This window comes from Zootermopsis nevadensis, unplaced genomic scaffold (genome assembly GCF_977971745.1).
Source record: "Zootermopsis nevadensis isolate Lab colony 2312 unplaced genomic scaffold, Znev_1.0 Znev_ptg000020l, whole genome shotgun sequence".
In the NCBI taxonomy this organism is placed as follows: Eukaryota; Metazoa; Arthropoda; class Insecta; order Blattodea; family Termopsidae; genus Zootermopsis; species Zootermopsis nevadensis.
The window spans coordinates 7,448,274-7,463,460 of record NW_028259152.1 but is presented as its reverse complement, the minus strand read 5'-3'; the positions used below and the strand labels follow the sequence as shown (position 1 = coordinate 7,463,460).

Below are 15,187 nucleotides of genomic sequence, written 5' to 3'. Positions count from 1 at the left end.
GGATGGTTGAGAGCTTCAGATTTCAGTTTCTGAAGGGTTTCCTTTATACAAGCAGCCGAATGAGGGTGGGCATTGTTGAGCAACAAAACACCCCACAGTGATCTTTCTCTCTATTTTTGCACCTGTGACTTTCAACCCTTCCATGCCTTTTGTTCATTCAAAACAAACCAGAGCATTTTGTACTTCCATGATGCATTTGACAGTGGTTCAGCCATGTTCACAGTCCAAATGCAACTGACACACCAAGTTAAAAATTACCTCGAGCAAGTTTCAGCATGTTGGCTCATGAATTTCAATGCTGCCTACTGTTAGCAGTCTTCTTGATAGTTTAATATAATTACTAGCTGTGGTAAAATAACTATAATCTAGTGCTAACAAGAATTTGTGGACCAGCAGCTGTACATGAATAATTGGTTGAGAAACACTGCTATTTATGTACCCAATGCCAGTTATTATCTTATATTCTGGAGCAACTGTTTATACCTTATTAATGGACCTGAAAAATCAGAAAATTGTACCTGAAAGAATTATAAAAAAAAAATAAAGGAAATCCTTGATGTGATCCTGCTAGCTTATGATGGCAAAATTTTGTATATCTAACAAGATTTGGATTTCAGATATCATTGCTTGTGTTTCATACTCTTCCCAGTCACATTTTAATATAGGAAGTATAAGTAGTGTGAAATACACACAAGTAAATATACAGAACAAAATTAATATTGTCCATCAAGTTAAAACTACTAATTGTGGACTTTCACCAAAAATGTACCTGATAACCAACTTTCTTTCATTTGTATCCAAGGTTTGAATGAGGGTAATGTGTGGATGTAATGTTCTAGTGTAGTTTTATTACTTTCTTTTATACATATTGTATCATCTGCCAACCAAAACTCACCAAGTCCTCTGACAACTGAAATAGATCTACCTATATAGGTAGCAGCCTGCTTTGATATTTTATGTAATTCAATAAAGAAAATACATAACATACATATGTTGCTGGAGAATAAGCACCCAAGCTTGACAATAATTTCATGTTCTTTCATAAATCTCAAATGCTATAAAAATTTGGACTTGGTGAATATTGGCTGCAGACATAGTTATAGTAGAATGGTTTGTCTTGTAACTGAACTAGGGAAGAATTTAACCATAAAATGTCAAGACATATGAGACCATGAAAGGAATGGTATGCACAGTTCCCTGAAAGCCACTAGAAAATGTAGGTAAAAGTTGACAAATTTATTTTGGTTTGATTTGTTTAATTTGTTGAAGCAAGTAAATAGAGAATTTCATTAAAATTTAAACCATTGTACCATTATTAGTAGCTGCAAATAAATCTTTGAGAAACAAACTTTTAAAACCTGAAACTAAGTACAAGTTTCTGTGAAGTTCAAAACAAAATTTCAGCCTCATTTCATAAAAACTGTGAAGAGTATATTTTATTACAAGACTTGCATGGCATATTCTGTATATAGGATATTTGGAGACTTACACTTAAAGGATTAAAATATTTTCAAGAGAGGCTTACTTGTGATATAGCTACTGTTACTGAAGAATGTATTGCTCATTTATAAGATATGAAGCTTTCATAGTGACTGAATGCATTGAAGTATTTGTAGGTAATCAGCCATGATTAGCATGACATGAGAATGGCATTTGTTTCCAGACTGTCTCTTCCTCCATTATCAAGAATTGAGGTCAGAAAAGAGTTTCCAAAATGTTGAAATCTAATTCCATTCTCATATCCTGATCACTCAAGAAGCCGTTGTTTGATGAGTATTTCATTACATGTACAACTAGTCTCATACTGTCTTAACACGTAGGCATTTTTGTGGCTCTGTTCTAAATGTTAATCAGCAACAGACATATTTTGTCATTAATGTCTTGTGTAACTTGTCTAATTATACATATTGCTTTTTATCATAGACTTTACTATAATTTATGTCAAAAGAAATTCATTTCTTTTCATAAACCACTTAGCATAGAAATAAATAATATTGGCAGTTGATACATTATGAATAAATCATTTTAAAGACTACAGAACCTCTGTCATTTGGGTTTGTTTTTTCTCAGTGTGTCCAGTGAATTTATTTATCTTTATGCATGTGGCTTGTATTTAGGAGATGCCCAGTTTGAATCCTGCCTGGTTTTCCTATGGCTCTCTTCGTTCAGGCCACAACAGCTTCTGCCACAATCCAAAGGACTGTGATCTTCAAATTGCATTTTACATTATGCAATCTACAGTGTTATTAAGTAACCTATGAATCATAAAGCCTTGTCCTTCCTGGTTATGTACATTTCACTTCTCCAAGCCCTGTTTCTTCTGTTCTTTGCAGCATGTTTTCCGTTTCTCCAGCTAAGCCTACCTGGTAGCAGTACAGAATCTTCTGTGATGACATGGATCCTTGCTGTTAGCCTAATATCAAAACCTTTCCACATTAAGTGTGAACTAAAATAATGCTATTCTTTTTGTCACTTTCACTAAAAACCATTTTCCCGATCCTGCCTCTTCAAATTTTTGTGTTACTCCTATCATAACTGTATAATTCTTTTCCTTGTGCCTGGTCTAATAATTCTACTGAGTTGACCCACTTAAATTCTCTGCATCCATGTGCTTTGAGATCACTCATTTTAAATGTCTTGTATACAGTACATGAAGTATCATGGGGTAGTTCATTTTACTGTGTTCTACTGGAACAGGTGTAGCAAAGAATTGCATAGTAGTATTCATTCTATCTTCATGTATGGAATCTGGAATTTGTTATTTTGATTCCCTAAAAGCCTGATTTCCTCAGTCTGTAAACCTCTCACTTCTTTGACTCTCTTCAACTTACAAATTCAGTATTTATCTATGCTTATATCTTCAAGAAATTCGTTATGAAGTGAGCAAATAAAGACATTACATGACAAGCAACTTCATTATTTATACAGGTCATATAGTATTGACAGGGTAGTGAAACAGAGGAGGTTTTGATGGAATCTGTATGTTATCAGGATGGGGCATACATAGAGTCAAGGACTACATACAGAATTGTAGTGGGGAAGTTTAAAATGGCTACTTGTAAGACCAAGAAGGAAATGGGAGGTAGATTGTGAGGGATGGGAGGTGAATGAATCTAAGTCAGGATTGTATCCAATCATGGGCTTTAGTATAGTATTGTTGAATCTTCAGATTCTGCTATCTTAGTATTGGATGTGAACTTGGTGGAAGTGACTCAGGATGATCATGGAGATCAGTCTGTTTATAGTAACCTGCTGAATAACTATGAACTGCTAAGTGAAAGCATTGCATTGCAGCAGTTAGGCTCATAACTAAAAGATAGTTCATCTGACTAGAGGTATCTGGTCTGGATACATATCAAAGAAAATTTGCCCAGTGGGTTTTTGTGATGTTTTTAGTTCCTCCTACAGCAGGGAACAAGAATTTTAACTGATCTCAAGTGGCAATGCAGATGACTTGTGCTCATAAGTTTTCTGGTTCAACTCCCAGCCAGAGGACCAGGAACTTAACAGGCTTTTGTAATTTTTGTTTGCTGGATTGTACTTTCTAAGAGCCTTGATCACTTCATTCCAAATTCTTTCATTGTTCTTACGTATAAAGCTTCCACCACAACAACAAAACATCACGTATCAGTTTTAAGAATTCAACTTTTAGTATCACCCCTCCTTCCTTACATACAGAAGCCTTAGTTCATTCATAGCTTGAGAACATTTTACAATGATCAAAAGTGTCCTGAATTCAAGTCCCTTTGAAAGTGGTTTCTGTAGCTCTGCACCTAAACATTACAGCTGAACAGCACCAAAGCCAAAGCTGTTTGGAAAAGGAGATAGCAGAAATGAAAACCAAACCTATGTTCCTGTCCCAGTGTAGCTGGTTTCTGCAGCTTGGAAACTAAGCACAGCGCTATGACCTAAGTCTTTTGTTTCAGTGAGATTAGAAGAACAAGGGGCACAACACCGAAAATGGGTCCTGGTGTTTTCTGTGCCTTGCATACAAAGGGCGGTAGGAAAAGACAGATAAGAACTGCATTCTGTATCTACGAGGAAACTACAGATACAAAGTACACAACCCTGAACAAAGATGATAATAATTCAATTCAATTCAATTCATAACACCTGAAATAATGTCCTCGGTTTGAGTTACTGTAATGAGAAATGTCGACAGCTGCATTTCGCTATCGAATATGTATTCGATAACACCCATCACAGATAACACCAACATATGTACAATTCGTATTACAGACATTCCTTATTCACCTGTGCCCACACATATATGGCAAATAACCAGCGTATTTGGCATGTGCATTCAGGATTACCAAAGTGACATTATATAACATACCAATAAACGAATACCATTGAAAAATACGTACATGTAATGTGTAGAATAATTGATGTTACTTATCCAATGCAATGTTGTAGGAAATGAATTATAATAGTTACTTTGCAAATTTCCTGTTGTGAATTTTAGTTCTAAGTAGTATATTTATTAATCTAATATTGGTAGCTGCTTATCAGGTCTTTTCGTGCTGCAGAAAAGGAAGTAAGGTCGTTTGTGGGACGGTTAAAATAATGCAATCGAACGTTTTAAGCCGCCTCTCCTCTACATTAAAAGTTAGTAATGGGGATTGTTCATTAATTTCAATGTTTTGGTAATGGATATTTCGTATAAAGCTGTATTAATAAATGTACAGTGAAACCTTATTTTCTCTTGTTGGGTTACTGCTGTATTCAGTTGGGTTTTTAAGTACAGTCAATTAAAATTGACACAAACTAAAACCCAATTAGCAGTTTTAGGGCAAGTTTGATGATATATATCAAACTGCTTGTAATGGTTCTTATTTGAAGATCTTTTACGTTTAGTTCTTCCTCTCCGGTTTTGTAAGACACGGTCATTGGTATAATACAAGGAGTGGTTAATACACTAAGGTTAGGTATTTTGAGTGCTTGTTTTCTATTTACAACAATCAACCTTCCAGTTCAGTAACTGATTAGAATGTAAGTCTTGAGGTTCTCACAGCGGTGAGTATGAAGATTTCCGTCTTCTGGGTTGTTGCGCTGTGTAGTCTGGTCGATATATCATATTCATCGCCCTGATGGAGGCAGTATGAACTCTGAAACGTTGGTTAATATCGACCAGACTACACAGCGCAACAACCCAGAAGACGGAAATCTTCAACTGATTAGAAGGTTGGGTAAGACAATAGTTTTTAGATTATGTCTTTTTCTTTCTTTGTATTAGAAAGTTGTTGGTGTTTTACCGACATTAATAGAATGTTGAATTTTAATGTCTGCTTATTCCAGTTCTAAAGATTATATGAAGTTTCAAACTGGAGCCTTTTTGTTTTTGTTGTTACAAGTGTTTCCTTCAGTAATAGCAAGTACCCTAATCTTGTCCGGTTTTATTCTGAAATGCAGTTATTATTAATATTCTTGTATCATTGATATTATTGAAGAGAGAGCTGTTTGTATTGGACATATATGATAACCTTAACTTGTTTGTAGCCAACATGTATGCAACATTGCAAAAGGATGGCACCATCCCTGTCAGCTCTGCAGAACAGGTTATATTCAAGTGGTCAAGAAGCAGATGTTGTTGTCATTGGCTCAGGTCCTGGTGGTTATGTTGCTGCCATTAAAGCAGCACAGCTTGGATTGAATGTAAGTAGGCTTATAATTTTATTAATATCATGTATTAAAGGTCTGCCATTCTTATCTCTGCTACTCAGATCCAGATTTCAGTGGAATCAAAAGGTTAGATCAGTGTGACACAGGATGTTGTACAGTACCAGTGCTTCTCTCCTAAGTCATAGCATTGTTGAAGTCAATAAATAGTTGATGTACTGGCCCATTACATGTACTCTAATTTTTTTCCACACTATTTGACAAATGCGTTATCTGTTTAGTAGCTGATCTGTTACATAGAAACCCATATTGATGATCTCCAGTAATTTTGTCTATATATGTAATTAATTTTTATAAAGTGACAGCAATTTAAAAAATAACAGATACTCTGTGAGCACTATATGCATGAATGTTTCAGACTGTATGTATTGAAAAGGAGGCTACACTTGGTGGTACCTGCCTTAATGTTGGCTGTATACCTTCTAAAGCATTATTAAACAATTCACATTATTATCACATGGCCCATTCTGATGATTTCAAGAATAGAGGAATTGAAGGTAAACATACTACAATTTAAATATTGTCCTAATAATATAATTTGTGTCATAGTGTAAGTGGCTAATTAAATTCTGATTTTAAGTTCCTCAGGTATCTTTGAATCTGGAGAAGTTCATGGGTGCCAAATTAGCAGCAGTTAAAGCACTGACTGGTGGCATTGTGCATTTGTTTAAGCAAAATAAGGTAAACATCATATCTCTTACTGTATACTACATGCTATAAATAGGAGCCACATTAGCTCAGTCAATATGGTGATGGAGTACAGACTGGACAACTGGGGCTCAATCCTTGGCAGGGGCAAAGGATTTTTCTTGTAGCATATATGTCTAGATACGCTGTGGGGGCCTTCTCAGCCTGCTTTCAAGTAGACATTGGGGGTCATTTTCTTGGTTGTAAAGCACAACTTGGGAATGGTACTGACCACTGATCCCAGTTGAGTGCTAAAGTCGAGAACAAGTAGGATCTATAACTTCTCTCCTCCCCCCAAAGTGCCTCCAAGGTGTGTACCAGTGACAGTTTTATTTTTATATGTTATAAATGAGAACATAAATGTTTTATGATCATTGTTAAAAGGTTTTTATATAACTAACTAAGTAGATGGCTTGTGGAACCCGAAGGTTCATCACTGAGTTAACCAAAGCCCTCCACCAGTCCCTGTCCTGGGCCAACAAAATTCAGTCGCCTTCAACTCCTATTTCCCATAGATCCCGCTTGATATTATTTCCCGTCTACATTTAGGTCTCCCCAGTGGTCTCTTCCCTTCAGTCTTCCTCACAAATACCCGGTGCATACCTTTTGCCCCATCCATGCGCGCCACATGCTCTGCACATCTCATTTTTCTTGGCTTAATCAACCTGACAAAATGGAAGAGTACAAATTTTTAAGCTCATCATTATGCAGTTTTCTCCTTACCCCATCCTCTTCTCTCCTAGGTCCAACTATGCTCCTTAACACCCTGCAATCTATGTTCCTCCCTCAGAGTGAGAGACCATGTTTCACACCCATACAAAACAACAGGCAAAATTATTTTGTTTATGTATGTATAAATAAGTTATAATTTTATTTATTTTTGTAAGTTAATTGATATAAACTATGCAGCATAAGAAAGTCTTTGGTCAAAATTTGGGGCACGTTTCCTCTTGAAGTAAGCTTTATAGTTAGAAAAATTAGAGTATTGCATAATTTAATATTTTGCTTTGTTGTCATCAGTTTTTATTAAATTTGTCATCTCGTCATGTAAATATCTGTGCAAATGTTGTATTAACAGGTTACTCTTGTGAAAGGCCATGGAAAGATAACAGGAACCAATGAAGTTACAGCCTTAAAAAAGGATGGATCAAGTGAGGTGGTTAAAACTAAAAATATAGTAATTGCAACTGGGTCAGAAGTTACACCTTTCCGAGGGATAGAGGTGAGCATGAATGGATATTTGAATTTAGAAATAATCTGTTATATTCCACTACTGTTTCTTCCCACTGTGAAGTGAGCAGTGGGCATATGCAAATATTATTTAACCCTTTCAGTATCAATCTCCTAAATAAGCACTGTTGAACATTTCTTTTTAAGTTTTATTTGAATTTAATTTTTTTAGAAGGGAAACAATTACCATATATTTCCCGGCGCTGCAGCTTTTTTACCTCTGCCACTAAAGGGAATTTCTTGTATCAATCTGAAGTGAAGTGATATTTTTAATAGATTTTTAGTTCATACAAATTGTTTCTCTGTCACAAAAGAATTTTCCATCTCAGAGTTATTTGATAGTGTCTGATTTTTGCAGATTGATGAGAAGACCATAGTATCATCGACTGGTGCGCTTTCCTTGTCTGCTGTACCCAAGAAACTTGTTGTTATTGGAGCTGGTGTTATAGGCCTTGAATTGGTGAGACTGTGTGTTTTTCCAATATTTTCTCTTTCTCTAGTTTCCTCTTTACTGCTCATGTTATTTTACTTTACAATCATTCCACATATTAAAGGCATGATTAAATGTCTTATTTGTTGCAGGGTTCAGTATGGGGCCGTTTGGGAGCAGAAGTGACAGCAGTTGAATTTCTGAATTCTATTGGTGGAATCGGTATTGATGGAGAAGTGTCCAAGACTTTTCAGCGAGTTCTAGGGAAGCAAGGGATGAAATTCAAGCTGGGTCATAAGGTGACAGGTGCCCGCCAAGAAGGGAGCAGCATCAAAGTTAGCGTAGAAAATGCTAAGGACCCCTCAAATAAAGATGAGGTGAGAAGACTTAAGTTGCATTCGTTTTAATTTCGTGGCAGCTTCTGTTGTTTCTGCGGTGTAAGTGCAAGAATGTATGTTTAATTATTGTTGCACTAAGAGACTATTATTATTCGTAGCAGATTCAGAGCTCTTCATGAAATGACCAGTAATAATATATACGACCCAACCCATACAAAGTTTCTTGCAGTATGTTCCAACATATGGGGATGAAAGGCTGTTTGTTCACAGAAAATGTGTTATATGGAAATATTTAATTTAATGATCATATTTGTTTGTTAGTTCATCCTGTACACTAGCTTCTCATTTTATGTAAGGTATGAGTGCCTTGAGATTAAAATTAATTCCCCATTAATTATTGCATAAAATTAATGGGTAATTGTTGCATATAAGTAGAGGTAATGTGATTTAAGGTGGTGCCTACACATCCGTAAATAGAGTTGTGAGAATTTAGCACGATGTATAAGAAATGCAGTGCATAAGGTATTTCATTCCATTCTAGCTGGATTGTGATGTGTTGCTGGTATGTGTGGGTCGACGACCATACACTGTAAACCTTGGACTTGAAGAACTGGGTATCGAACGTGATGAAAAAGGTCGCATTCCTGTAAATTCTCGATTCCAAACAGTAATTCCCAAGTATGCATATTTTCTTTAATATATGAATGTAGTAAATCATGTAAACTATTCATTAGATCTTTAATATTAGCCTTGAATAATATTTAGTCTTTTCTTTTTTTACTTAATTGCACAGGAGGTGTTATCCCAAGGTTTCTCATGATCTTCCTCTAGGTCATCTTTCTTTGTCTTCCCTCATGCTTTATTAGGGTACATTTTATTTTCTATCCTATTTTTGTTCCCCTCAATATGTTCAGAATACTCTTTTTCAAGATTTGTATGGTATTTGTCTCTAAATCTTCTGATTGATCATGCTTGTCAGTGTGAATTATTTTTTATTGTTTTCTCTATTTTAATATGTTTAGAATATTCTTATCCCAGGTTTGTCTGGGTCTTCTTGTCTTTCCTGTCATTCTTGTTTAGGACATATCTGTTTTCTAAGATAATTTTTAATTTTAGTTCCTAATAATGCCAAGTTATGCATGTTTTTGTAGTATCTATGCTATTGGAGACTGTATTCATGGACCAATGTTGGCCCACAAAGCAGAAGATGAGGGAATTGTTTGTATGGAAGGTATTGCTGGGGGCCCAGTTCACATCGACTATAACTGTGTTCCGTCAGTTATCTACACACATCCTGAAGTTGCCTGGGTTGGACGCACAGAGGAAGATCTGAAGAACGATGTAAGTATAACAGAACCAAAGTTACAGATATTGGAACCTAATGGACTACTACATTCCAGATCATATCTATACAGTCTATTACCCTAAATCCATAATATTTTATTCTGATCTCTGATTGTTCAGGTAGCCATTTAGCAATACATTTCCCCACAAAGTTCTGTTCTGTCTCTTGTATTCTTGTCACAGTCACCTGCCCTGCAGCTATAACCTTGGTTTGACAGGGTGTTCCGTATAAATTGTCGTGCACCGTCACTCTTAGGGCAAGATATTTTCTGGACCCTGCTTCTGACCCACTCCTGTAATCTAAATCCTTGGCTATAACAGTATCAACAAGGTAGTCATCTGAAGTTTTTATATTGAAACAGTACTAGTACTGGTAAATGTATGATGGTATAATGGTACAAGTAACTTTTCAAAAGACCATTTGTATTAGAGATGGAAAGTACTTGTTACTGTCTTGGTGGGGTGAGACTCTATGTCAAACTGGGCCTCTAAAGGGCCCTTTGACCATACCCCAGATGATATATATGTCTGACTGTGGAGCTAAGGTGGAGTGATGCTGACAGGAAACATGACTTATTCCATCACAAATCTCACATGAACTGAAAATAGTATCATTTATCTTTAAGTTTTAAATCATTTTATAGCGTGGATAATGACAGTGTCATAGCTAGCAGGCTGGTTTGCTGACCTGTCAGTTATAAACCCCCATCACATCATAGTTTTATGAGCCGGGATAGCTCAGTCAGTATAGTGACTAGCTACAGGCTGGACAGCCGGGGTTTGATCCCCGACGGGGACAGGATTTTCCCTCTAGCCTCTGCATACAGACCAGCTCTGGGGCCCACCCAGCCTCCTCTACAATGGATACCTACAAAGTAGGTTTGCCATTTTCATTTTTTTCTTCTTTTTCATTTTAGGGTGTTGAATACAAAGTCGGCAAATTTCCGTTTGCTGCAAACAGCAGAGCGAAGACCAACAATGATACTGATGGATTTGTGAAAGTCCTTGGTGATAAAGTGACGGACAGGCTACTGGGAGCACACATCATTGGACCTGTAAGTCAATTTGAGCCACAGTTGTAAAACTGGACTCTTACAGTTTTATATCCAGTCTCATATAAGAAGTCATCATCTTTTCAGGAGGTTGGTAGATTTAACCCCTTCTTGATCTTGATGCACAACTGGTTCATAGGTTAAAAGATTTAATGCTCTTATCCCATTAGAGAGAAAATTCCAGCACTACATTCTTTCACATTTTGGCTACATTATAGCAGATTCTGTGAACTGTGTTTTTCTTTATGTTTTATCTTAACTGAGGAACACTTTATGAGCCTGTTCTCTCTGCCTGTCTGTCATTCCTTTCATCCAGGATCATACTTCTTAATTTTCTATAGTTGATAATACCAACATGATAGGTGCTTAAAGTCATGAGATGGGACATGATGTCATTACTCATGATGCTCTGCACATTTGCTTGATGCTGTTAATGATGTCATCACCAATAATGGCATCATAATCCCTGTGTTCACCTACATGCATTTAATAAGTAGAGAATGGCTGGATGGATTTCCATAAAATTTGGTACAGACTGGTACGACTAGACTGCTCCAAACTCAATATATTTTAATTTCCTACAGTCGATAATTCAAACAAGGTGAATGCTCAAATTTGTGAGGTGGGACAGTATTCTCACCATTGCCCATGATCCTGTGCACATACATGTGACACTTCTTATGATTTCATCCCATGATATCTGTCTTTATGTGTCCAATTATTAAGAATTGTTTTATGAATCTTCATGGAATTTGGTACTGATGTCATGCAATTGGAGACTACCTCAAACTCATACTTTCTAATTTCCTGTACTCAGTAATAAAAACATGACAGATACTCAAATCTGTGCAATTGTATGATGGTGATGCCATTGTCCATGATCTTTGTGCATGCGCATGATACCCCTGATGATATTGATTACAATACTGATCATTTTCCCAGCGGTTGGGGCATGACACTGGCCACTCATCCCCATCTAGTACTGTTGTTATGAGGATCTGTACCTCAGGTGCTTTGATGGCATGTAGTGGGACAGCTTTACTTTAACTTTACAGATGAGATCAACTCAGTTTATTCCAAAATATATTAACTGTGTTTTTCTGTGCCATTATGTTTAAGTGAAGCTAATATTAGAGAGTCGGCAGTTATGCCTTTGTTAAGTGTACAGGTGCTTAGAACTGCTATTCTGCTACTTGCTGGAACACAGTTGGCATAATATATCCTCTCTTATTGATGGACAGATCATAGGTTAGATTTCCTCTACATCAGTGGTCCCCAACCTTTTTGTGCCTATGGGCACATTTGATAGTTTATGAGATTGTGGCGGGCACCAACCAATTAACAGAGCCAAATTTTCTTTTCTCTGGACAAATAAGATAATGGACACCAAATAATACACAAAACAACACGACATTTAATGATACAAGAAACCATGCAATCAAAAATACGTAAGTACAATTATTGTTACTCAAGTGGGAAGTTAGTGTGATGTTTGGCACTGCATTTAATCGGCCAGTTTTTCAAATTTGGGAGTGTAGGATGATGTTGCTGCTCGCAAACAATCGTCAAGATGGGCATCAGTAAATCAAGATCTGTACTTTGATTTTATAATGTTCATGATTGAACGACCTTCATTATTCAACATAACCTCTTTCCATAACAACGCGGGCACCCAAAAAAATCCTTGGCGGGCGCCCGTGGGCACGGCGTTGGGGACCACTGTTCTACATTGTACTCATACAAGCTGTAGGACTGCTTATGGGAGGATCAGTCTGTTGTAAGGCAGTGACAGAAGTATAGCTACAACTTTTAAAAATTTTGGTTAAATGAAGTTCAGTTATGTGAGAAAAATGTAGTAGTATATGTAAGTGGTAGTTTATATTCATGTTTTCCTACTTTGGTGTGCAGTCGGCTGGTGAACTGATAGCTGAAGCAGTGTTAGCCATGGAGTATGGTGCATCATGTGAAGATATTGCAAGGACCTGCCATGCACATCCTGTAAGTTCTCATTGGTTTTATTACTAGAGAGTGTCTTACATCACTTTATTCCCTTGCATGTGTGTGGTATATCCTTATTTCATATAAGATTTTACCAACAATATAGAAAACTATAATTCTTATATTTTATGGCTCTGGAGTGGGTCTGGAGAAAACACAGTAATGAATCTTCAGGTTTCATAAGAGGCGGGGAATTTCCTGACTAGCCGGTCAGCTATCAGCTTTTCACTAAGGATTGTGTTCCTCCATGCAGTTAGATTGTTCCTTTGTACGGGTTTGAAACTTTGTCTTGGAACCTAAAGAAAGGTATGACATATTGAGTGTGTTTTAAACACAGAGTGATGAGGATATCATTGAACCTTAGAGAAAAGAAGGAGCAGAAAGCTGTAAAAAAGTACATTACGAGGAGCTTCATTATTTGTGCTCTTCAGGAAATGTTATTGAGGTGATCAGGTCAAGGAGGATAAGAGGGGCTAAACATGCAGTACACTATAGGAAATGCTTTTAAAATTTTGGTCACAAAACTTGAAGGAACAAACCATGCTGATGATAGTAGTGATGTGAGGAAAGTATTGTGGTGGGTTTTACACAAATAGGATATTACAGTATGAATTGGATTAATTTAATTTAGGTTAAGGTCTACTGGCCAAGCTCTTGTGAGCATGGTAATGAACCTTCGGTTTTGTAAAATGTGGGACATTTCTTGACTAGCTGAATGATTATCAGCTTCTCAAAGAAAGTTTGTTGTATGAAGTTAAGATTTTACCAGCAGATAATGTTTTTGGATATTCTTTTGCTTGGGCCCAGTTTTATTTGGACTGTAGGAACAGTTTGTGCATAATATGAAAGAACAGCTAAACTGCAGTACCTATAGCACCTGAAATGCTTTTTTAAACCTGCTACTACTGCACAGAACATATTTATTCTTCCTCAGTCACACTATGATAGGAAAGGTATGGTGTGGTATGAGTTGTATATGGAGGAGAAAGACTTCAAATATGGGTGATATTGGAAAATAATATATTGAGTAAGGAGTCATGCACAGCTTATAAGTTGGGCAAGTGGCCAAGACCAGTGCATCATAAAAAGTTAGCACATTATGAAATATTAGGAAGAGTCTCTGATTTTGGCAGACTTTTGGCACAAAGACAGTCAAAGGATGTGAGATTTGAAATGTGAAAGAAATTTTAGTCAGAAAACCTCTAGAAAAGAAACCATTTGAGAGATATAGTTAAGGGTGGGAGGATAATATTAGGGTTTATCTTAATGGAGTAAAGTGTGAGGTATTAAAATGGCAGAAAATATAATTCATTTGTGGACCTAGTGAAGATGGTAATGAATCCTTGAGCTCAACAAGAACTGAGAATTTCTTGACCAGCTGTATAACTGTCAACTTTTTAATTAGAGTATGGAATTATCTATGACATGGCATGTAATTTCCATAAAAATTATGCTGTATCCTATTAGCAAGTCTTTTGTGTTTTGGCTAGAGTTTTTCTTATTTTCTTTTATATGACATGAAAGAACTTTCTCTTTGTACTAATAATTTGTCTTTATTTTCTTTTTCAGACATGTTCAGAAGCTTTCAGAGAAGCAAACGTTGCATCAGCCTTTGGAAAACCAATTAATTTTTAGGCTGATGTAAAATTTGATAAGACTTTTAACTGCAGCACTTTCCATTGGTTGATTTTACTACCCTATTTATTCAAAGGGATGTTATGGTCATTTTGTCTCATGGAGAGACAGTTGTGGCTCATGCATCTCTTGAAGTAGTGGGTTTCAGTTGGGATGGATTTGTACATTTATCAGTCGTGTTGAATTGAAGATATTCACAGTTTGAACATGTATTACAGCGGTCATTGATTTCTGGTGTCAGAATAACAAACGTGAAGTCTGTATATTTTAAACACTTTGGAAATATGTTCTTCAGACATAAAAATTAATTTAGACCCAGTAGATTTACAAAGATATCTTGTAAGAATTTAAGGGTCCAGTAAAAAAATTGCAGAAGTATGTGGTTCCACTTTAACAAACTTATACAACACAACAAAGCATGTTTGTTCATTCTTAAAACATGGCATGGTTCCATTTTCACTGTAACAGTATAAAATTATTTGAGTCACACCATTCATTTGCCAGCAAATTAAGGAATATTTTTATGTATGAAATAGTTGATAACTAAACTGGACAAAACTGGAGCCACCCCATTTTTGCACCACACCCTTACTTTATACATTGAAAATAAATTATATATGAAATTTGTATTGGAAATGTGAATTTTCATGCTCAGAGTTGGTGACAGTGAAGACCAAAGCTAAGGACCAAAGTACTTGGGGCTATGAGAAATAATTTTGGGGGAAAGAAGTGTTGTACAGCATTATACTTATTTCCTGTCTCTGTAAATAGATAACAAATTTTGTGAAAATGGT

General features: G+C 36.2%; 1 protein-coding gene across 1 annotated transcript; it reads left to right on the top strand.

Annotated features, from left to right (window-relative positions):
- Positions 1-4,469: 4,469 nt before the first annotated feature.
- LOC110832439 (dihydrolipoyl dehydrogenase, mitochondrial) lies at positions 4,470-15,183 on the top strand. The gene is made up of 12 exons (XM_022069446.2): positions 4,470-4,608; positions 5,500-5,655; positions 6,038-6,176; positions 6,260-6,360; positions 7,445-7,588; positions 7,955-8,056; positions 8,179-8,403; positions 8,906-9,042; positions 9,516-9,705; positions 10,626-10,763; positions 12,669-12,758; positions 14,328-15,183. The coding sequence occupies exons 1-12, from the start codon at positions 4,567-4,569 to the stop codon at positions 14,391-14,393; spliced, it is 1,530 nt and encodes a 509-aa protein (XP_021925138.2). The 5' UTR covers positions 4,470-4,566; the 3' UTR covers positions 14,394-15,183.
- The last annotated feature ends 4 nt before the right edge of the window (positions 15,184-15,187 follow it).

Bases quoted from the DNA above. Each gene is read 5' to 3' on its own strand.
- LOC110832439 (XM_022069446.2), top strand. From the start codon at position 4,567: ATGCAATCGAACGTTTTAAGCCGCCTCTCCTCTACATTAAAA. The intron at 5,656-6,037 runs GTAAGTAGGCTT...TGAATGTTTCAG, and splicing joins CAGCACAGCTTGGATTGAAT to ACTGTATGTATTGAAAAGGA. The intron at 10,764-12,668 runs GTAAGTCAATTT...TTTGGTGTGCAG, and splicing joins GAGCACACATCATTGGACCT to TCGGCTGGTGAACTGATAGC.